This window comes from Archocentrus centrarchus, unplaced genomic scaffold (genome assembly GCF_007364275.1).
Source record: "Archocentrus centrarchus isolate MPI-CPG fArcCen1 unplaced genomic scaffold, fArcCen1 scaffold_45_ctg1, whole genome shotgun sequence".
In the NCBI taxonomy this organism is placed as follows: Eukaryota; Metazoa; Chordata; class Actinopteri; order Cichliformes; family Cichlidae; genus Archocentrus; species Archocentrus centrarchus.
The window spans coordinates 860434-883933 of NW_022060271.1; the positions used below are offsets into that span (position 1 = coordinate 860434).

At 45.0% G+C, this 23500-nt stretch overlaps 1 protein-coding gene across 1 annotated transcript; it reads left to right on the forward strand.

Moving 5' to 3' along the window:
• Positions 1 to 823: 823 nt before the first annotated feature.
• Positions 824 to 8573, forward strand: LOC115777245 (uncharacterized). Its single transcript, XM_030725088.1, has 6 exons — positions 824 to 959; positions 2193 to 2525; positions 2704 to 2802; positions 2933 to 3253; positions 6909 to 7238; positions 7815 to 8573. Exons 1-6 carry the CDS (start codon positions 923 to 925, stop codon positions 7904 to 7906), a joined length of 1212 nt encoding a protein of 403 aa, XP_030580948.1. The 5' UTR covers positions 824 to 922; the 3' UTR covers positions 7907 to 8573.
• Positions 8574 to 23500: the final 14927 nt, after the last annotated feature.

Below are 23500 nucleotides of genomic sequence, written 5' to 3' on the forward strand. Positions count from 1 at the left end.
CACACACACACACACACACACACACACACACACACACACCTACATCATCACACACACACACACACACACACACACAGGCAGGAGATCACAGCCCAAAATAAGCTTTAATAGTAAAGAGCTGTTATGGATAAATTCATAAGTCTCAGTCCCTCTGAACTCTGTGATACTCCTGATACCAAATCCTAGTTAAAAGTACTGATGTGTTCATTAAAGTACTTCAAACTGATGTGTGGAAAGAGTCCAAAGGACGAGAGTGTGAAGGCCCACAGTGGAACATCAGCACAGAAACACACAAAGATCAAAGAGAAGAAGAAGAGAAACACAGAAAGAGCTGCAACCATGACAGATCCAGGATCAGAGCCACATCTGACTCTATATCATCATCATCATCATCATCATCATCATCAGAGATCCATCTTCTTCATGAAGGAGAAACATCTGGATGGTGTGACTGAGAAAGCAAAGAGCAGAAACACACATGAAGACAAAGGTGTGTGTTTGTGTCACACTGCAGAGATCTTCTCCCAGCTGAGTGTGTTACAGTGTGTGTGTGAGCAGCAGAAACAGAGCTGACCTTCTCAGCCAATCAGAGTGTTTCTCCTGCAGCTCTCAGTGAGTCACATTTAGTGGCTGCAGCCAAACATCATGGCAGACTGCCTACAGTGGATGTGTGAGTGTCAGGACTGAAGGCGGAGCTTTGTGTGTGTCAGGGTGAGGCTGCAGCCCCGCCTCCAGCTCAGGTGTGAAACTACGAGGAAACCGAAGCTCCTCCTCTTTCCTCGGCAGTGCCGTGCGGCCGGCCGGACTTCATTCCACAGATGAGCTTTAACAAAGTGTGAAGCTGAACTCTGAGCTGTGACGGTCTGAGCAGTGTGAGAGTGTCAGTAGATGATGAGCTGCTGAAGGGCTTTGAAAGAGGACCATGAAGATGTTGGTGGTGTTTGTGATCCTCCTGCACGGTAAGATCACCTTCCTCTCTCTGCTCTCATCAGCAGCTTTGCTTTCATCTCTCTCTCTTTGATGTGTTGAAGTGCAGCAGGAGGAGATTTCATCAAACACTGGATTCTGATTCACATCAAAGTAACAAAGCAGCTCACTCTGAAATCACTGCATTCTTCTTGGAGGCTTTCAGAGGAGCTCATGCTCCACTCAGCTGCTGTGTGTGTGTGTGTGTGTGTGTGTGTGTGTGTGTGTGTGTGTGTGTGTGTGTGTGTGTGTGTGTGTGTGTGTTATCACAGCTTTTTAGTCCCATACGATCACCAGGAGGTCCCTCCTCTGTCAAACAGGCTCAGCAGGCTCTGAGCATTCATTGGAATCAGTGACTCACACAGCATGGAGACATCTAGTGGTCGTGGAGAGAAGTGCAGGTACATGTAGTGCTGTGAGGTCACTGATGGAGCTCTGTGATTGGTGGATTGAAACCATCCATGTCTGTGTTACCTGGAAACACACCAACATCAGAGCTGTTCCTGAATCAGGAGGCTCAGTGTGAAGAAGCTGAAACAGGTTCAAACAGCTGATCTGAGTTCAGCTTCTTACAAACTTACAAACAAATCTGTAATGTCCAACATTTGATTCTGACTCTCAGCATCGATTTCTGCTTAATAACTGAGTCCTGTTTAAACCTGAGACACCACCACCCCCCGACTGAAGCTCGTCCCCCCCGACCGAGGCCCGCCCCGACTGAGGACCTGCCATGGTGTGATGGTCTTTACATTTATGGTTGTAATTCTTAGTTTTTCAGGGGAACAGTTACAGGATGGAGTCTGTGCTCACAGGTTTGAGTCCCCCACCCACCAATAATGAGCTCATGCTGATACCCCCCCCCCCCCTTCCCCAAATAAATCCATACTTGTAGAAGAAACTATCACAGCTACATGAGCAGAAACTAGAGGTCAGGAAAAGGAGGCAGGAGGTCATTTTTGGACTGTTTGAATCTGCCCTCAGTCTCTGTCAGAACTTCTTCCTGTTCCTCCGTCTGATCCCTCAGGTTAGGAACTTGTTTCCAGAGTTTGGGATTTTGGGTTTCCATGTTTGTCTGATGGACTTCCTGCCTCTGATCTGTACTGGTTTCTTTAACCTGCAGCAGTTTAACAATGTTTAACCTGTCGTTGTTTCTCCTGTGGTTTCTGTAAATGTGTCTGAACTTTACCTCAGAGTCACTCATGGAGTCTCTGTGTGTGTGTCCTCAGTTTCCCAGCATGCCTCAGCTGTGGAGCTGTATGAGGGGGACTCCTTCATCCTGCCCTGTCAGTTTGACACTTTTGACCTGATCGACCCCTCAGTGGAGTGGAGTCGCTCTGACCTCAGTCCTCCAACCGTCCACCAGCTTCAAGGAGACGAGCTGAAAGAGCAGAACCAGCATTATAGCGGCCGAACATCCATGAAGACTGACGCTCTGCAGACTGGAGACCTCAGCCTGAAGCTGACCGACCTCCAACTGTCTGACAGCGCCACCTACACCTGCTCTCTTAGAGACAATATAGGTGAACTGAGTCAGAGTGATGTACAGCTGCAGGTCAAAGGTCAGCCACAAACACCTGCTGTAGATCCATCTCACATCACTCAGATGAAACTTTATTTTTTTACTGCTGAATAAAAATGTTGACTCACAACATGTTAGCTTGAAGTATGTTCAGTAAATTATTTGATTTCTTTCACTCAGAGGTCAAAGGTCATGTTGTTCTTTGTGTTTCTCCACAGAACGGTTTCCATCCTGGGCCAAAGCTCTCCTGGTTCTCCTGGTTCTTCTGGTGGTTTCTGGAGGTCTTTTATTTCATTTCCGGCAGCACTTCATGTCAGGTGAGTCTCTCCTACTACACTACCCATAATGCCGATGGTTAGCAGGTGTCCTCTGGGGTTCCTTGACTGTCTCCATAAGATGATCAGTAGTAACCTTCACTACAGCTCATGTTCTTTGTTGACCTCTCAGGTTACAAGGTGGAGGTGGAGTCAGGGGTGGAGTCTGTCCATCTGCCCTGTAAAACTATAGTTCACCTGCCCAAAGGCACTAAGGTGGAGTGGAAGGACGGAGACAGCAGGAAGGTCCACGTGTATCAGAGCAGCTCTGACCAGCCTGAAGAACAGCACGACTTTTACAGAGGACGAACAAAGATGGAGAGAAACCTGCTGAAACCTGGAGACCTCAGTCTGACCCTGAAACACCCCACAGACACACACACCTACACCTGCACCGCCTACAACAAGAGGGGAGACATCCTGATGGAGAAACAAGTGCAGCTGACAGTCAGAGGTCAGTGCTGTAGATACAGGTCAAAGGTCAGAGGTCATCCTGTTAGCAAGTCTGATGTTTGTGGCTGTTTGGGATTTATTGATGCATTACTGCACATTCAACACCATAGAAACATGTGCAGCAGTAATATTGCTGCACATGCACATGCAAGTAAGCTAATCGGACGGTAAGACTCACATTTAGTGGGTCTTTCCCCTTTTTAGGGAGCACTGAAATCGTAGCCTGTGTCATAGATGTGGGGAGTTTTTCCTGTTTAAGTGATTCAGTATATACTAAGCTCAACAGTGGAATCAATTTATTGGCAAAGGCTTTATAAAACTCAATTGGATAACCGTCTGGGCCAGGTGCTTTTCCGTTTCTCATTAACTTGATCGCACGTCCAATTTCGGCTTCTGAGATCGGCTGCTCAAGGCTGGCCTTATCCTCATCAGTTATAGTTGGGAATGTTACTTTTTCAAGCAAATCATGACTACCAGAATAATCTGAAGAATATAGTGACATGTAAAATAATCTAAATTGGTCATTAATATCCTTTGGGTCAGACTTCACTTCACCATCCTGCATTTGCATTTCTGTAATAAAATCAGAAGCAGAGTGCTGACGCAGCTGGTAAGACAGCAACCTACCTGCCCGATCTCCATGCTCATAGTAATTTAATCTAGATTTCAAAAGTCTTTCTCCTGCTTCTTTAGACAAAAGCAGATCAATTTCAGTTTGTAATGCTATTCGATTCTTGTGGAGGTTAGCTGAAGGGGCAGTGCAAAGTCGCTGATCGACATCGTTAATTAATTTGATCAATTCGTTAAAACGCTTGGATTTGTTTGTGTTGAGACGGGCAGTATACTCTATTATTTGACCCTAATATAAACTTTAAGAGTTTCCCATAATGTTAGAATATTAGTATCTGGCAGCTGGTTAGTTTCAAGAAAAAATCAATCTGTGTTGAGATAAAGCCTACAAATGATTCATCTGACAACAAGGAGGTGTTAAACCGCCACTTGCTGCTTTGACTAAAGGAACGCTTCTATCAGATTGTTCCAAATGTTCTCACATTGAGCTGTGTGATGAAGTGAGTGTGACACAAACACTCAGACTGTGTTTCTCTGCTTCATCAAGTCCAATCTGCTCCTCACAGACTCAATAAAGTCCTGTCCCACTAACAGCAGCTCCAACAGTCTGTTCACTGCTTTCTTCCTGTCAGGCTTCATCTTTCTGCTGCGTCTCCTCTTCACACTGACCACTTTCTATCTAACAGTGAGCTCCCAGTGAAGCAGCAACATTCAGCCTGTTAGAGGCAACACAAATGTCTCCATCCAAGCTCATGTTGTGCTTTGTTGTCCTCTCAGTCCCCCAGGTGGAGGTGGAGGACGGGGTGGAGTCTGTCCAGCTGCCCTTCACAACCACACTTCACCTGCCTCAAGACACTAAAGTGGAGTGGAAGGATGACAATTACAACAGGAAGGTCCACGTGTATCAGAGCGGCTCTGACCAGCCTGAAGAACAGCACCAACGTTACAGAGACCGAACGAAGATGAATGAAGACCTGCTGAAAACTGGAGACCTCAGTCTGACCCTGAGACTCCCCACAGATGGAGACAACAGGACCTACACCTGCACCATCTACAGCAGGGAGGGAAACATCCTGCTGAAGAGAAAGGTGGAGCTCAAAATCAGAGGTGAGTGCTGTAGATGCAGGTCAAAGGTCAGAGGTCATGTTTGTTCTCTCAAAGCTTTTAGTTTGAATCTATTTTCAGTTCCTTCAAATAATCTAAATTCTTTGATGTTTTTCTCTCCAAGCCAAAAATGTGGGCGGAGCAACTGTGCGTTTAAATGAACTAAGAAGACGATTAAAAATGAGTTTCAATGATCATCAATTCCAAATCAAATCCTCTGCAGGATTTTAGTTTGGATCAAATCAATAGTTTTGCTGGTTGAGTCCAAATCAATCTAAATGTAGAAACACCAAGAGTTTGAAAGCTGCTCAGATCATTCAAACACTTTGATCCACTCATTTGGATGGTGTCAAAGGTCAGGGTGGAGCAGCCATCAATCTGAGGCTTTTATTGTGAAGGCCAACAGGAATGAGAGTGAAAATGCTGTTTGCTGATCCAGAGGAGCCCATGGGGTCTTTGTGGCTGGATGCAAAGGTTTGTAGGTGTCCTTCTAAAGAGAAGCAGCTTGAAGCTCCAGAGGAGCTGTCTGCAGAAGAAGACAGGGGAAAGAGGAAGAAGCTGAGGCTGCTGGAGGAAAGACAGGAAAAGGAAATGAGCTTTATTTGCTCCTCACACTCACATATTCCCACTTTAGAGCCAGGAAACAAACTGAGCTGTGGATTGATGTTTGTCTCCATGATTTGGGCCCTGGAATCATTTCTTCATCTCCCACTTTAAGACATATTAATGTGAGCCTCACATGTCCCAGAATGGATGGATTTCTATTTGTAGATTGATATTTGGAGGATTTTCTTTCTCTCTTTCTCTGTGTCACAGCTCTTTGTGAGATTGTAGCAGCTGTAATGTTTGTGTGCTTAAAGCCAGCAGACTGCACTGACACACACTCTAATGTTAGCTGCTGTGTGACTTTGTGTCTGCAAACATTTCTATTGGACACATTGTTGCCTTTATTATATGGCTGCAGAGAGGAGACAGGAAAGTGGGCAGAGAGTGAGGCTCAGTCACACACAGGAAGTGCTCTGGGCTCATTTGGGCCTTTATTATATGGCCCAATAACGACGCCGTCTCTGGATGGGACGGGATTATCGGGGAAACCGGTGTCCGAGAGCGCGGGGCCGGGAAAAGACAGAGTGTGGGCCTCCTTTATTGTGAAAGTCCTCACCATGGTCACTGATGCTGAACACATGAGCTGGTCTGCAGCAGCTTCTGTTCAGAGTTTCAGCTTCCAATGGGCTCAAAGTGTCCCATTTTCAGCCATTCTTTTCCCCACCACCTGCTTCCAGTGTGATATGGATCCTCTGCTGAAGGAATCTGCTTTCTATCCACAACCTGTTGATCCGTCTGTGACTGACAGCAGGAAGGAAGCCCTGCAGGTAGAGAGAAGCTGTCTGAGTGGCAGTGTTGCTGCAGTTTACCTGCAGCTGCTGATCAACACAAAGTGTCAGTGTGTTTGTGTTTGGTCCTGATCTGCTGCCAAGTCTGTTTGACACTGCTGGATCTGCAGCTGATAGATCCCAGAGGAGAAAGCCATCAGTCTATTGATCCCACAATCTTCCATCAATAGAATTGATGTGACTGTGATCAGTGGAAACAGTGATTTCCACGTCTCCTTCATGGTGTGACAGTGTCAGAGCTCAATGCACTTGGAGACTTTCCTGTTTTTCTGGCTCCATTCAAAGTGTTGCAGCTCTAATGTCCAGCTGTCATATTAGAAATAGAAGCAGCTCTGATTTTAGTGCTCCAAGAAATCCATCAAGTTCTCAATTCACACATCAACACTTTTCTGCAGCGTTCCTCTCGCCCTTATTTGCAGCTCCACTCTTGTTTTTGCTGGAATCATTATTGATCTCCATGAGCTGTTTCTGCCTGAAGGAGGCGCCACTCCATCGCTTCATTCTGTGCACAACAAGAGTCACATGATGCTGCTCTGGGAGCACCAATCACACTTTGTACAGCTCATGTTGTCTTTGTTGTCCTCTCAGTCTGTCAGGTGGAGGTGGAGGAGGGGGTGGAGTCTGTCCAGCTGCCCTTCAGAACCACAGGAAACCTGCCTGGAGATGCTGAAATGCTGTGGGAACGCACTGAACCTGAATACAACACTGTCCACGTGTATCAGAGCGGCTCTGACCAGCCTCACAGACAGCACCAGGATTACAGAGACCGAACGAAGATGAATGAAGACCTGCTGAAAACTGGAGACCTCAGTCTGACCCTGAGACTCCCCACAGAGAGAGACAGTGGGAGATACAGATGTGGAGTCGTCAGCAGGAACATCTGGATCAGAGTGAAAACAGTGATGCTCAAAGTCAGAGGTTTGTGTGTGTGTGTGTGTGTCTCTGTGTGTGTGTGTGTGTGTGTCTGTGTGTGTGTGTCTCTGTGTGTCTGTGTCTCTGTGTGTGTCTCTGTGTGTGTGTGTCTCTGTGTGTGTCTGTGTCTGTGTGTGTGTCTCTGTGTGTGTGTGTGTGTGTGTGTGTGTGTGTGTGTGTGTGTGTGTGTGTGTGTGTCTGTGTGTGTCTGTGTGTGTCTCTGTGTATCTGTGTGTGTGTGTGTGTGTGTGTGTGTGTGTGTGTGTGTGTGTCTCTGTGTCTCTGTGTGTGTGTGTCTGTGTGTGTGTGTGTGTGTGTGTGTGTGTGTGTGTGTGTTTGTGTGTCTCTGTGTGTGTGTGTGTGTGTGTGTGTGTGTCTCTGTGTGTGTGTGTGTGTGTGTGTGTGTGTGTCTCTGTGTGTGTGTGTGTGTGTGTGTGTGTGTGTGTGTGTGTGTCTCTGTGTGTGTGTGTGTGTGTGTGTGTGTGTGTGTGTCTCTGACTGTGTGTGTGTGTGTGTGTGTGTGTGTGTGTGTGTGTGTGTGTGTGTGTGTGTGTCTCTGACTGTCTTGTGTCTCCTCTGCAGGCAGAGCTCAGGTCCAGGATCAAACAGGGATCATCAGGAACAGAAGCAGCTCCATTGATCCGACTCCTCTGATGGCTGATCAATCAGTTTGATCTGTTTGTTCTTTGATTATTGATCAGTGATGTCAGAGTGGAGTCAGTGTGATGTTGTTGTTGTGTGTTTGAGCCTTTTAGTGTCCGTGAAGGTCTCTGCTGCCGTAGATCCTCTGAACTGTGACAGAGGTCTCACTCTGGAGGAAACTCTCAGCACTTTCCAGCAGCTCCTCCATCATGGAGGACGTTCCCTCACTGGAACAGGTGGAGGAGAGAGGAGAGGAAGCACAGGTGGATGCTCTGAGGAAGAGGAGCGTTCTCACATTGGTCTTCCTACAACAACACCTTGATCACATGAGCAGAGGGGCGTGGCCTTCAGTGGTCCTAACACGCCGTCGTAGTAATAAAGGAACCCTCCACATGTTCCACTTTGAAGGCTCATCTCCAACAAAGCAGACCTGTGATCACTTTAACTCACTATGATGATTGTTGACATTTGTCTTTGTGTCTCTGGCTTTTCTTGTGTGTCTGTGTGTCTTTGGGATGTTGGATAGAGTCATGTGACCTGCCCAGGGACTACAGATGGAAATGAGCAGTTTAGCTCCAATCTGGCAGCTTTCCATCTTCTATGTTTATATTGATGTCCATGAACATGCACTGTCCCTGTGAGATCAATGCAGATAAAAACAGCTGCTGACCTTTGACCTGATCCAGTGTTGTTCTTCTTCTGTGGTGTTTGTGATGGAGCAGCTGCTCCTGATGTGTTTGAGGATCAAACCAGGGTTCCTGCAGCTGCAGCAAACTCACATTTATCAGTCCATGACCTTTGACCTTTCTTCTCTAAACCATCACAGAGACATGAGTCCAGTTTCTTTTAGTTGGACATGTTTTCATTGAGTCATGAAATAAATATCTGTGATGTCTGAAACCATCACAGGGAAACTTTCTCCACATTTTCCAGCTCTGAAGTGTTTCAGGATCTTTGTAGACTCTCCCATGTTTGCCGTGGTCCCTGAATGCAGCATCAGTGTTACCGGTTGTGAGTGCGGTGAACAAACTGTCAGTGTGATCTTGCACATATTTAAATGTGTGTTTGCTGCAGCTGCTTCATGTGAACACTGATGCCACCAGCAGAGGGCGCCTTCACCCTGCTAACAGCAGGCTTCGTACGGGTGCTGGAAATCCTTGGAAATGCTTGAATTTTAATATTGTCCTTTCAAGGTTTGAAAAGTGCTTAAATTTGTATATAGTGCTTGAAAAATACTTGAAATTGTAACCGCATTTTTTGTAAATAAAAATATAACTATCATGTTGAACAGTTCGCTTATGAAACTGAGAAATAAAATGAGTCGTAAAGTCTAAAATGAAAATCCCCACAAATAATGTTATTCCGCGAGCGCAGGTATTCATACCTCGCGAGTAAATTCAGCAGCGTAGAAGTCAGCTGCGCGCATCCACGGAGGCACTTTCGTTCACTTGAACACCACTGCGCCGTTGCGTGGTCTGCAGCGATATGGCCTCCGATCTGGCGGATCAATTCAAGGCCTCATTGAATTGTCTAAAATAGGCCATCATCGATTCACAGAAAGACTCTACTGATGATATTAGACAGGAATAAGCTGTGAGTGCGGGGCAGCAGGTGTGGAAAACACATTCAACAAGGAAGCGGAAGTATTGTTCCAAAAAGCTGAATCAAGAATGGAAACCGGACGCAGTAAATATATATAGTAAATATAGTGATAATTTTTACCCTCATTAATAAAGAATATATGAAAGGCACTTTGCCAGGAAGTGATTGCAGCTTCTACCCGTGACAGGAGTGTTGTTTCTCGCTCAGAATGACGTGATATCATTCACGAGGGACATGTTTGACACGTTTCACAGATTTTAGGACTAAACTTAAACTACAGCAATTTAAATACAACCAATAACTTTTTTTTTGCAAATACCGGAAATCATTTTTTTGGCACAACACCAGTATATCTCTAAAACTCTTCAAAAGTCCCAGATGACACCAGAAAACGTCGCTAAATTTGATGATAGTCACTTTTTGGACAAAAGAAAAGTCACTAGGGGGGTCTGAAAAGTCCAAGTGACAAAGTCACTAAGTTGGCAACAATTCTGTGGCAGTGGCGCAGTGGGTAGGTGGAATCCATGTGACCCTCAACTTTAACAAGATTCCCAGTACCTGCACTGGCCCCACAGCCCCACAGCATGATGGGACCACCACCAAATGTTACTGTGGGTACCAAGTGTTTGTCTTGGAGTGCTGTGTTCTTTTCCTCCATGCATACCGCCCCTTGTTATGTCCAAATGACTCAGTTTAGTTTCATCAGTCCACAGCACCTTATTCCTAAATGAAGCTGGTTTGTCCAAATGTGCTTTAGCGACTCTGTTTGTGGTGTGTGTGCAGAAAAGGCTTCTTCTGCATTTCTCTCCCACACAGCCTCTCCTTGTGCAAAGTGCTCTGAATAGCTGAACGATGCACAGTGACACCATCTGCAGCAACATGATGTTGTAGGTGTTTGGAGCTGCTCTGTGGGTTGACTATGACTGTTCTCACCATCCTTCTCCTCTGCCTATCTGAGGTTGTTCTTGTCCTGCCACTTCAGGCCTTAACTAGAACTGTGCCTGTGGTCTTCATTTCCTCACTATGTTCCTCACAGTGGAAACTGAAGCTGAAATCTCTGAGAGAGCTTTTTGGATCCTTCCCCTAAACCATGATGCTGAACAATCTTTGTCTTCAGCTCATCTGAGAGTTGTTTTAACCCTCGTAATAGGATTCACCTGTGTATGTAGATCCAGGGTCAATGAGCTAACAAAATACATTTTGTGTTCCAATAATTAGTGCTAAAGGAAGCCTGGGCTTCTCTGCTTAGGCTCCTGACCCCACGACCTGGCCCCTGAAAAGCAGAAGAGAACGGATGGATGGATGGATGGATGGATGGATGGATGGTACTCAAATCAATAAACAACAAGGGTGTCCAAAATTATGCACCTGGCTAATTTAGTTTAAATAATTATTGCACACTTTCTGTAACTCCTATAAACTTCATTTCACATCTCTAATATCACTGTGTTCATCTGCTATATGATAGATTTAACTGAAACTGCTGATCCCAAAGTTTACAAAGAGTACTCTTTTCCAGACCCCCCCTCCCCAAAAGTGTACAGAGAAGATGTTGATATTTTTTCATGACATTTCATTTCTCCTGGTTCTTTGGTATTTTACCATCTTTACCATCTTTATTTATAAAGCACTTTAAAACAACCACAGCTGACACAAAGTGCTGTACATTAAAACACAAATAACAGTTCAACAACTCTTTCAGGTTAAAAAAAAAAACAGTTTAAAAATAGATCCCGCTGGAGTTAAAAGCCAAGGAAAAAAGATGGGTTTTAAGACGAACTTTAAAAGTGGACAGTGAAGGGGCCGCTCTAACCTGCAAAGGCAAGTCATTCCATAACTTAGGACCAACAACAGAGAAAGCCCTGTCCCCTCTGAGCTTCCTTCTTGATTTTGGTACCTCCAAGAGCAGCTGGTCTGCTGACCTGAGAGACCGGCAAGGTATGTAGGGGTGAAGAAGCTCAGAGAGGTAAGGCGGGGCAAGATTGTGCAAAGATTTAAAAACAAACATAAGAATCTTAAAATGAATCCTAAAATGTACAGGCAACCAGTGAAGTGAGGCCAGGACAGAGGTCATGTGCTCTCTCTTTTGAGTTCCCATCAAAAGTCGTGCAGCAGCATTTTGAACCAGCTGCAGACGTGAGAGTAGCGACTGACTGACTCCAAAATAAAGTGAATTACAGTAATCCAGTCGAGATAAAATAAAAGCATGGATCACTGTTTCAAAATGCTGCCTGGATAGAAATGCTTTTACTGATGCCAATTGCTTCAAATGATAAAAACTGGACTTAACCACAGCTCTGATTTGGCTGTCCAATTTAAAATCACTGTCCACCTTAAAACCAAGATCAGTAATAATGGGTTTAAAATATACCTCCAAGGGTCCCAGGTCAACAGAGGAGGACTCACAGGAGCCACTGGGTCCAAACACCATTACCTCTGTTTTCTTTTCATTAAAATTTAAAAAGTTCAATGCCAACCAAGCTTTAATATCACCTAGACATGCCAGGAGATGTTTAATGTAATAGGAAGTATTAAAAACACATCCTGGTGTTGAAAAATCCTGGAAATCTTAAAATATTGTACTGCACTGGAGGTACGCAAAATGTTTATGCCGCCACACTTCTAAATTGCAAATGGTAAATTGCTCCACTACCACACAGTAGTGGGCCCCCCTGATAATGTTCATGATTTTCCTTTATAAATCATTGGTTGTTGGAAAATGTTGATAATTGTGAATGACCCCTTAATGTGCTGGAAAATCTTGAAAATGGACCTTAAAGTGTTTAAAAAGTGCTTGAATTTGATGCTGGAAAAGGTGTACAAGCCCTGCTAACAGGGCTGCAGAGGGGGGAAATGTTCTGGTTGTTTGGCTCATTTTACTTTGTGTTAGCAGGAAGTTCCTGCTGAGCTCAGTGTGTTTGATTTGTCTTCATCTGTGACACAATGATCACACATTACAGTGAGCAGAGAGGCTGAAGAAAACTCTTCTTCATGGCTGCAGAGACAATGAGGGAGACCCCTGGTGGACACACACAGACATGACAAGCAGACAGCCTGAAGTGCAGAGGGCGACAAACAGCTGGAGGTCCTTGTTGGAAAGGAAAGCACACACTCTAACAGCCATTATTGACTGAAGGAGACACGTGAAGAACTCAGCTGGTCTGGGAGCAGAGTGTGACGGTCCTGCTCCAGGATTCATTGGGAGCAGATTTTAGCTGCAAACTTCCTGTTTCCCTCCCTCAGACACGCCCTCTGCAGCTCTCACTGCCTCACACACAAACCAATCAAAGCTCAGCTCACATTTATTTCACTGTCCTGGAATCAGGAGGATTTTAGTTCATTTGAACCAACATGATGTTAACACAATATTCAGACCTGCTGATTGTGATCAACAAAGTGTCGCCTTGTTATGATCACATGGATTTGGTTAAAGTGCTCCTGAATAACAGGAGTGGAGCTTTGTTGGAGGTCTAGGTTCTGATCTGAGCCCAGTTTGCTTCCCAGTGGAAGCAGGCGGTGAATCCAGTGCACAGAGAGAGTCGAGGGGTCACAGAGTGGGACACACAGACACACAAACCTCCATCTGCAGCTCTTCCTGCAGGAGTCGTTTCTTCTAGCTGAGATGTGACAGCGGGGCCGGGGTCGGAGGTCGGCCAATCTGAAAGCAGCATCGCCGTCCTCCGTCTGCGATGCTGGATCCAAAGAAGTGAGCACACCGAGCTGCAGGAGCATCAGGACATCACACTGACACCAAGCAGAGTCTTCCTCAGAGCCTCCATGCTGGCTGAGCCGTGTTAGTGATGCTCAGCACCAACTACAGTGGGACTGATCTCCATCGTCACTGCTGAAGAGCACAAAGGAAACAGTGTGAAGCAGCGAGCTCACTGTGCAAAGAAGCCTTTGGTTTCCACCTTCACACATTTTGGCCTCTTCGCGCTCTTAAAATGAGGCTTTTCTCAAAGCTCTTCATCCTCTGAGATGAAACCAGAGCAGCAGCCGCTCAGGTTTGCTCTGCTTCACAGTGAGCGTTTCTGAGTGAGCCTCAAACACTCCAATCCACCTTCTGATCTCTCAGAGACACCAAGAGCTCACAGTGAGCCTGTCAGAGGCTCTCAGAGAGCAGAGCGGTGAGACGAGCTCCTCCCACAGCTCAGAGAGACTGAAGGAGGCAAACTGTGAGCAGAGGCAGCTGACAGCATTCAGGCTTCATCAGCACCAACACTGCATCTCTGCACTCACTGCTGCATCAGAGGAGAGCTGCTGTCCTCCATGCTGATCCAACCAATCAGTACACACGCTGACACACACCTGCAAACACACACACACACACACACACACACACACACACACACACACACACACACACACACACACACACACTACTGAGTTACACAGTTTGGTTATGTTATTTATGTTACTTTAAATAAATATTCTCATTTATTATCATGTGTGTCCTCCTCCAGTTTGTCCTTCCCTTGTTCTCACTACCCCAAATGTGTGCATGTGTGTGTGCAGTATTATAATCAACTATGCAGCAGCATCAGCCATGATAAACAGACAGACTCCAGATTTAAACCAACAACCATCTCAGGCTCGTTAACTCAGGCTCATTAACTCAGACTCGTTAACTCTGTAGGTTTCCTATTTTTCCTGTTAAATTTAAACTCATGACAACAGTTCAGTAAAATAAAGTGTTTAAACTGCATCTGCAGCCATGTGTTTGTGGTTTGTGGACAGATTTGGAACAGCAGGAAACATCATCAGCTCTCAGAGTCTGAACAAATTTGAGGTCAAAGTGCACGGCTTCAATAAACTTTAGGAACTCTGGAGAACCTCCAAGAAGTCCAGCTGCTTCCATCTGCAGGTTGTACTGTGGGAACAAAGTGTGTCAGTTTGTAAGAGCTGATGATGATGATGATGATGATGATCCACTGATGTGTCCTCACTGGAGTCACTGATGAACACATGATGCTGTGGAAGCTTTAAAGAGGCACTGATGATGCAGCTGACTGTGAGCCACTGAAACCAAAGCCTCTGCTCCTCTTCATTTAGTCAGTGGCTCCAAAGTACCAACAACTGCCCACAGTCTGAACACAGTGGCTGTCCACTGGAGAGAAGGACTCTGGTGGTCCTGAACACAGCACTGAGTCAGCCTCATGTTGAGCTGCTTCTTCTCTCTCTGCTCTCTGCTTGCAGCATGCTTCACACATCAGAGTGAGATGGAAACTCCTACATTTTGTAATTTTGTAATATTGTGCTATAGTTATAGCTCTAATATCTCTGTATATTTGCAATTTGTATACTTGTATATTGTCTTATAGTTTTTATACTGATTTGTTTTTTTTCTGTAAGCACGAAGTACCGCAGCAATTTCCTAATGCTGTGAACCTGTTCACCCATATGGCAATAAAACCTTCTGATTCTGATTCTGATTCTGATGAGCTTCCACTGAACATCTGCTCAAAGATCTGACTTTGTAGATCAGACACTACATCTGTTTGCTGCCAGCCTCAGAGGGGGGGCTCAGACCTGCGGCCTCCTCCTCCTCCTAGTTGGACCCAGGAGCCTCTGGTCCTCCTGACCTCCTGTGACAGTGGCTCACTCTGATGTAGAGCTCATGGACCCACATGTCCTGTCACATCACACCTTCCACCACAAAGATGCTCAGATATCCCACAGCAGAAATGTCCAGCATCTCTGTTTGAAGATGTCCTCACCCAGTGAGCCTTCAGCTGCTGATGGGGCCTCATGAAGTCTTACAACAAAGCTGCACCCTGAGCATGAAGGAAACCAGCTGCAGGAGAATAACTGCAACATTTACACTGACTCATGCTGAGCAGTGGGTGGAAACAGAGGGGAGTCCTGCCTTCAGTCGTGCTGCTGCATCGTGCTCACCTGCAGGAACACAGACAGGTGGAGGTGTTGGAGCAGCTGCCTGGACAGCATCCATCAATGCTTCATCTTCTTTCTGTGAAAGGCTGGAGGCCATACAGTGCTGCACATGTCAGTGTGTCAGCTAGAACTCATTCAGATCATTCAGACTGCTCTGTGAGCTTACAAACAGGAAGTCAGCACCAAAGCTGAAACCCAGACTTCCTAATAACATCCAAACACATCATTTGGTTTCAGCTCATAAATATTAGACTCTGATATGTTTGAAATGTTCAGAGTGAGTGAGAGCAGCTGGATGAACACAGTAATATCTGCCTGTAAAGCCCAGAAACATCAATCAGTTCATGTTTGAACAGCAGGATAGCGACTGCAGGAAGTCCTGCCTGCAGGTAAACAGGAAGGAGGGCTGCTGGTGTCACGCTCACTTTACTGCCTTCACCTGCTGATGGCAGAGAGCAGCACTGATGCTTATTTCCAGGCTCTGCTGCACACGCTGCCTGCTTCCCTCCATGACTGGATTCGGTGTCAGGACATCTGAACATCAGCCGTTCACACTGAGCTGGATTGAAATCCTCGGCTGCCTGTAAATGGAAGCGGCTCCAAGAGATGAAGCTGCGTTCTCTGATTTCAGGAACGTTGGAAAGGGTTGGATCTGTCAGAGGGCCCGCCTGTTTCAATAAAGGATTCAATAATGATGATGATCAGCTGTGCACAGGAACTGCAGCAGAGTTCAGCCTCTTACAGTGTAATCTTCATAATGAAAGCACAGTAATGTCAGTCAGTGCTGAGCAGCTGCTGCTCTGTTCCTCATATAAATGTTTTCAGGATCTTTTCCTTTCAGCACACTGTGTTAATAAAACGGCGTCCCATCTGTTCACACTGAAAGCTCTGTGGGGACTAAGTGGCATCAGCTGCTGCAGGAAACTTGAACCATGACGAGGAAACGTGATTTTAATAAGCAGTCTGCAGGTAATCAGGCTGCATTGTCTCTTGCTGCCTGTAGGGGGCGCTCGTTTTGGAAACACTCATATTTCAGGGTCTGCAGAGTCTACGTCCCAGTGTGAGAGGCCTGTGAGGGGTCAGAGCGTCCTGCTGTCACACATCAGTACAAACAGCCTGAGAGCAGCTGACCCTAAAGGTCACATTAATGTTTGAATGCACTCGATTATTCTGGAAGCTTTGTGACACTTTAGTTCACTGATGAACTTTAACATCAATAATTAAAGTCATTCATTTAGTTTTCTTCTTCCTGTGAACTTCATCCATTTTTCATGCTTCACTTCTGTTTCCTGCTGTGTTAAAGGTCAGAGGTCACATGGAAACAGTCATGTGCTGCTGGGCACACTGAAGCTCCTCTGCTGATACCTGCTGGATCTTGAAGCAGGAGAGAGAAAACCTTTGAATGACCTTTGACCTCCTCCTGAGGATCAATAATGTGTCATGGTCCTGGGCCCTTTGCCCAGTGTTGTGTGTTTCTTTGAAGTTGTGTTGCTGTGAAGTTCCTTCAGTGGTGTCTCTGAGCTTGTTGGGATTCAGATTCCGAGTTCTTGGAAGTTGTGAATGTTTTAGTGTTTCAGTGTTTGGATTTTCGTGGTTCCTGCCTCCTCGTGGACTTTGTGATTGCACACTTCCAGCACACCTCGTTTCACTGCTAATGTGTCACTGACTGATGTCTCTGACAGACACACATCATCTCAGGCTCTTTGCACTGATGTCACTGACTTCCTGTGACTGAGCAGCTTTGTGCGCACACTAACCAGGCTGCTTCAAAGCTTTGATCCAATCAGGCTGCAGAAACATCTCAGCATCATCCAGAGGAACGGGAGGAACCTGAGCTCCATTTCAAGTGTTTGTGCAGAAGCTCTGAATCCTTCAGGAAAGCTGAGATTTCACTCTGTTCTTTGGAGAACATCCTAAAGTTCTGCTGTCACTTCATCATCATCTGAGTGGAGATGAAGGAGAACATGAATGGAAACAGCTGCAGCATCAGGCTGCAGCAGAACAACATGTGACAAAGTGAAGGCTCTGAATACTCTGTGAAGCTGCTCCAGGATCAGATTTAGCACATCTGCTGAAGGCCGACTTTATGGAGGCTCTAAAAATCCAGGTGCAGCGTGTGGAGGCCCACCTGTGAGCACCTGTTGGAGACACCGATTCCACTGGTTTCCATTTGGCTCCCCTCAATATTTGGATGATGTGTCCTCAGAGCTGAGCCAGCCTTCACACACACATCTTTGAGGTGTTTCTGCTTCCATGGAGCTGTGTGTTGGTCTCGGCCTCGGAGGCACCATTAACATCATTATACACATGCATATAAAATGTGCATATACTGTAGACACATATTTAAATGTTGCATTATTGTCTGCACCTTACATGCTGCTTGCACTCAGATTGGATGCTACAGTTCTTGGTGAATATGAACTTTTTAATGCCAATAAAGTTGAATATAATCTAATGTTTGTATAGCAGCGAGCAGAAAGGAGCAGCTGGATGATGGTTACAGACACACTCAGCAGAGCTGAGGAGAAAGGCTTCAGGGCCTTCAGAGCAAAGCTGGATCCAACCTGTGTTCTCCCAACCAGGAAGGTCTGTGTGTGACACGGATCAGAGCCGTCCTCCAATAAATCCTTCATTTCTTCCTTCACTTTAGGCTGGAAAGGACAAATACCAACAAGAGAGAGACGAGGCCAAAGCTGAGCTCCACAAAGTTCCTGCAGCAGTCTGACAGCAGACACGTGGACTTAGCTTCATATGGAGGCCTGCTGGGCTGGAAGCTGCTCTGTGGAGATGGCAGGTCTGAGGTCTGCACTGCTTAGTGGACTCAAATTCCCACAGACACACACAGAGGAAAGTTTGGCCTGTGTGACATCAAGAGTCACATGTCTCATTTCTGATGGTGCAGTAATATAATTGGAGGAGCTGAAGCTGCGCCGTGCGGTCTGCACTGCACACACACTGAATCTAGTTGTTACAAAGGCTCTGGAACTGACCCCAGACCTGCCAACTATTCACACAAAGAAGAAGCTGGTGGGCTGATCCAGAAGCAGCACAGCTGCCACAGTCAGGACCAGAAAAGACACAACAGAAAACTTGATGTTGACACGGCAGAGTCACCTGTTCTTGGTTCAACACCAGCTAGTTTGTGGGCCCGAGTTGAACCCATTTTTCAGCCGAGCACCGAGTGAATGGTTCAAATACTGGCACCGGCACCAGAACCCGTCGGTGGAAAAGAGGCCTCAGTGAGTCACATTTAGTGGCTGCAGCCAAACATCATGGCAGACTGCCTACAGTGGATGTGTGAGTGTCAGGACTGAAGGTGGAGCTTTGTGTGTGTGTCAGGGTGAGGCTGCAGCCCCGCCTCCAGCCGGAGCGCTCAGGTGTAAAACTACGAGGAAACCGAAGCTCCTCCTCTTTCCTCGGCAGTGCCGTGCGGCCGGCCGGACTTCATTCCACAGATGAGCTTTAACAAAGTGTGAAGCTGAACTCTGAGCTGTGACAGTCTGAGCAGTGTGAGAGTGTCAGTACAGGTGCTGGTCATCAAATTAGAATATCGTGAAAAGGTTGATTTATTTCAGTAATTCCATTCAAAAAGTGAAACTTGGATATTATATTTATTCATTACACACAGACTGATATATTTCAAATGTTTGTTTCTTTTCATTTTGATAATTATAACTAACAACTAATGAGCACACAGACCAACAAGTGTGATGTCAAACAAGAAGAGGACAATGATGATACCTGGCAGTTTTGGTGATTGATAAAATAAAGGAAGAGCAAGAAGATGAACAGCTTCCACCCCTGCTGCCACCACCTGCACCTAAAAGCGTTTTGACCTTCAGTGTGTAGGAAAGGAAGAGGAGCTCTTTGGTAAATGGATTTTTAGAACAAGCAGACAGACCACTGAACAGCCGGAGCATGGTGATGACTTTTTATTAGACTATTATAACTCTCAGTCAGCTGTGTTTCATAACGTGCTATGACTCCCTGTGCATGAGTGGCTGAAGATGATGGAGTCTAAAATATCTAAAGTCAACAAACTCTTTAATCACAGCCTAAGAGAGAAAAACACTGTAAGAAAAACTGTTCACTTGTAAACAGAGCCACGCCTCCCTCTCCCTCCACCTGCTGCCCAGCTGCTATAACCCTTTAAAACGGCTGCCGTGCATCATTTTTGAAAACATCCGACCTTCAACGGACACAACCGTGGCTTACTTCAACGAGAGCTCTGACAACACGCAGAGGTTGACCCCGACAGCTGCAGTGTCTATGCAGCTTCAGGATTTGAGGGGGTCAGAGGTCAGAGCATACAAACTGATGGATCCACCTGGGTGTACGAGGACTGCCTGTGGAGATAGTGGGACAGCTACCGGAGGTGGTTTTGGGTTTCCTGAAGCTCTCCTTAAAGTCTGTTCTTAAAATGCTGATCCAAAAGCACAGAAGGGAGATCTGTGTTTTTCCTCTAGAACGTCACTACGTTTTCAGGTATCGGGAACACCTAGCAAAAAGATTTTGGAACGGGCGTTTCATTCCTATGTGGATGGAGATTCTGCATTTGGAAGGTTTCACCCCGGAACCCTATTGGCTTATGGGTGCTGCAGAGGCTTACAGTTATGTTCATAATAATAGCAAAGGTAAGTAAACCTCAAAATTCTTCAGATAAATTGTATTTTAATGAACACAAATGCATTGGGGACCCTGCACGTTCTATTCCAAAGCAAGAAAATTGGATAAAGTCATTGAATTTGACAGTATTTTACAGAAAGTCAAGAAATATAATGTTCAAAAAAACAGCAGTGTTGATGTCTTTCTTTACAGACTCAAACATTTTCTGTAGAAACTAAGAAATGCTTGAAGACTCAACTTTCCTGAGACTCATAAACTAATATTTAGTTGCATAACCACGGTTTCTGATAACTGCTTCACATCTGTGGTACATGGAGTCGACCAACTTCTGGCACCGGTCAACAGGTAACGCAGCCCAGGACATTTGTACTACGTTCCACAGTTCCTCTGCATTTCTAGGCTTTGCCTCATGAACAGCATTTTTTATGTCAGCCTACAAGTTTTCTATGGGATTAAGGTCTGGGGATTGTGCTGGCCACTCCATTACTTGAATTCTGTTGTCTGGAACCAGGATTTTGCTCACTTGCTGGTGTGTTTGGGGTCTTTGTCTTGTTGAAACACCCATTTCAAGATCATTTCCTCTTCAGCATAAGGCAACATGACTTCTTCCAGTATTCTGATGTACTCAAACTGATCCATGATCCCTGGTAAATTGGACCAACACTATAGTACGAGAAACATTCCCATATCATGATGCTTGCACCACCGTGCTTCACCGTCTTCACTGTGGCTTGATTCAGTGTTTGCAGGACGTCTGACAAACTGTCTGTGGCCCTTAGACCCAAAAAGAACAATCTTACTCTCATCAGTCCACAAAAGATTACGTCATTTCTTTTTAGGCCAGTCAGTGTGTTCTTTGGCAAATTGTAACCGCTTCAGCACATGTATGTTTTTTTAATAATGGGACATTGTGGGGGCTTCTTGCTGGTAGCTCGGCTTCACATAGATGCTGTCTGATTGTTACAGTACTCACAGTCAATCTTAGATCTTCTTTGATCCTCCTGGAGCTGATCATTGGCTGAGCCTTTGTTTATTCTGCGATCCATTCAAAAAGTCATTTTTTTCTTTTTTTTTCTCATCTTTCTGGTTTTGGCAGCAATTTTAAAGCATTTGATATCATTTTAGCTGAACAGTCTATCATTTTCTGCACTTCTTTATAGGTTTCCCCTCTTTTATTAATGTCTTAATCAAAGAACGCTCTTCTTCTGAACAGTGTCTTGAACGACCCATTTTACTCTCTTTTTCAAGGACCAATGCACAGCCAGCATATGCAGCGTCAGTTGCCTTGATCCTTAAATAAGGTCCACCTGTTTGACACCTATTTTTTTCACATCATCAATGACCTCACTAATTGAACACGCCCCTTTCAGTAAATGATTCAGTTTCCCAGAATCAGCAGCATGCACGTCATGCCTGTTGGGTCTGTTGGTTTTCTGTACCTTTACTAAAGCTTCTGCTAGTGATGTGGGACTGCTATTATTTTGAACACAGCTGTATATTCATGAGTTACAGGAAGTCAAAGATACTTAACACGCTCTTCTTGAACTGGAGTCCAGTGTTGTAGGTGTCAAGAGAACATCTGTTGACCAAGTTCTAAATCAAAAGTATCAGCTGTGGGTTTGAGGGTGCTGCTTCATTTCTGTTTTCAAATGTGATTTTTTTCAGATGTTTCTGTGTTCGCTAAATTTAACTTGTCAAAATGTGACAATATAGCTCCATACCCCGCTGATATAAATGCAGGTAAATACCACCTTTACTGTTAGTCAACTTTATTTCTAAAGCACATTTAAAACAGCAGCAGTTGACCAAAGTGCTGTACATTTAAAATAAATAAAAGATTATAAAACATAAGATAAGGAGACAGTTAAGACAGGAAACATAAAATAATCAAACATAAGTAAAAGAAAGCAGCATCACTAATGTCTCCAGGACTCATTCTGATTTCAAAGCCAAAGAATAAAAATGGGTTTTCAAAGTGTCGACTGTTGAAGAGGTCCTGATATGAAGGAGCAATTTGTTCCAGAGTTTCGGAGCAACAGCTGCAAAGATCACCTCTGTGTTTTAATCTTGACCTCGGGACAGTTAGGAGCATTTGCTCAGCAGACCTAGTGGGAGTCTGCAGGCTTATAAGATCGGACAGGTAAGAAGGTGCTAACCCATGTAGCACCTTAGAAACAAATAGTAAAACCTTAAAATCAATTCTAAAACTGACTGGCAACCAGCGAGAAAACAACTTTTATTTTGTAAAGCTATTTTACGTATTTCACGTATTTTATGTTATTTTTTAACCCCGTTTTTCATTTGAAGCTCTTTTTATTTCATGTTCTTATATTCAAATGAGGGGGCGGAGTTTTATCTGTGGGGCGGGGCTGGTCAGGAGTGGCGGGCTTAGACCAGAGCGGAGGAAAGCGGCCAAAAAGTTTGAAATATGATTGTTTCTGTGACACAAAATAAACTTTTAAGGTGTTTTGAGGCGAGAATGTAAATGTGTAAACCTCAAATATCAGCTCGTTTATCAAGATATCTCTTAATTACAAAAAGTGCTCCTGTTTTCGGAGCTGTCGTTGCCGCTGCTCTACCAGCAGCGCGCCTCACTAGCTGTCAGCTGACCGGGCTATCGAGGCTCCTTTAGCCGGAGAGAACGTCCGACTGCCGGCACATCCTTTTCAAACCCCCGCTGGCTTTCACTACTGAGTGGAAGTTAAGCACAGATATAACTCACTCAGATGATCAATAACAGCTGATGTTTGGTTTGTTTCAGTGCTTCATTTGTTCCTCAGCAAATCGCTTTGCCTGAAATTAAAGTTAAGCATCATAACTGGATAGTTTTATTCTACATTAATGTCTCACTTAATATAGTTGGATATTAATCAGGTCCGTCCCTGTTCGCCTCTGGATCACGGGGGGCGTGACTGCAGTTTCTTGCCTCCATTGGTGAGTACGTTCCATGACAGAGGCACATACACATTATTTGCAAGCAACAGCAGGATTGTGTGTGTGTGTGCGTGTGTGTGTATGTATGTGCATGTGTAGATATGTGGATGTGTATGTATATGTGTAACATAGGTAAAATAAGCTTTTGTTAAATCCCACTAAATTGGGAATGAAACAGCGCCATCTGCTGTCGCCAGTCATATCTGCACTGTATAGCAGTCGTGGGAACGTGGATCGGCCTCACTGCATAGAACTGCTTAAGACGAGGTAACATGGCTGCGAATACGTGTGGACAAAACATAATATTTGAGTCATCCCAGAGTACATGAGAGCTAAAAGCTAACTATTTTATGTTGTGTACTATGCTCCTTGTTTTGTTTTCACCATGTTTTGCTGATAGATATTGTTAGAGTTCTTTGTATCTGCCATGATTCTATCAACTGAGCTAGCAGCTAACAGTGGTGCTGTTTTCCAGGCAAAACAGAGCTCATGCTAAGTGTCCGCACGATCTCTATCTACAACAACTGATTTGCTGTGATATTTTGTGCAGGTATGTGTAGTGTTTCTGGTGA

What these genes read in the sequence shown, in the direction of transcription:
- LOC115777245 (XM_030725088.1), top strand. Translation starts at nt 923, where the DNA reads ATGAAGATGTTGGTGGTGTTTGTGATCCTCCTGCACG. An exon ending in AGTGCAGCTGACAGTCAGAG is followed by an intron (nt 3,254 to 6,908) that starts GTCAGTGCTGTA and finishes TTGTCCTCTCAG; the next exon opens with TCTGTCAGGTGGAGGTGGAG. An exon ending in AGTGATGCTCAAAGTCAGAG is followed by an intron (nt 7,239 to 7,814) that starts GTTTGTGTGTGT and finishes TCTCCTCTGCAG; the next exon opens with GCAGAGCTCAGGTCCAGGAT.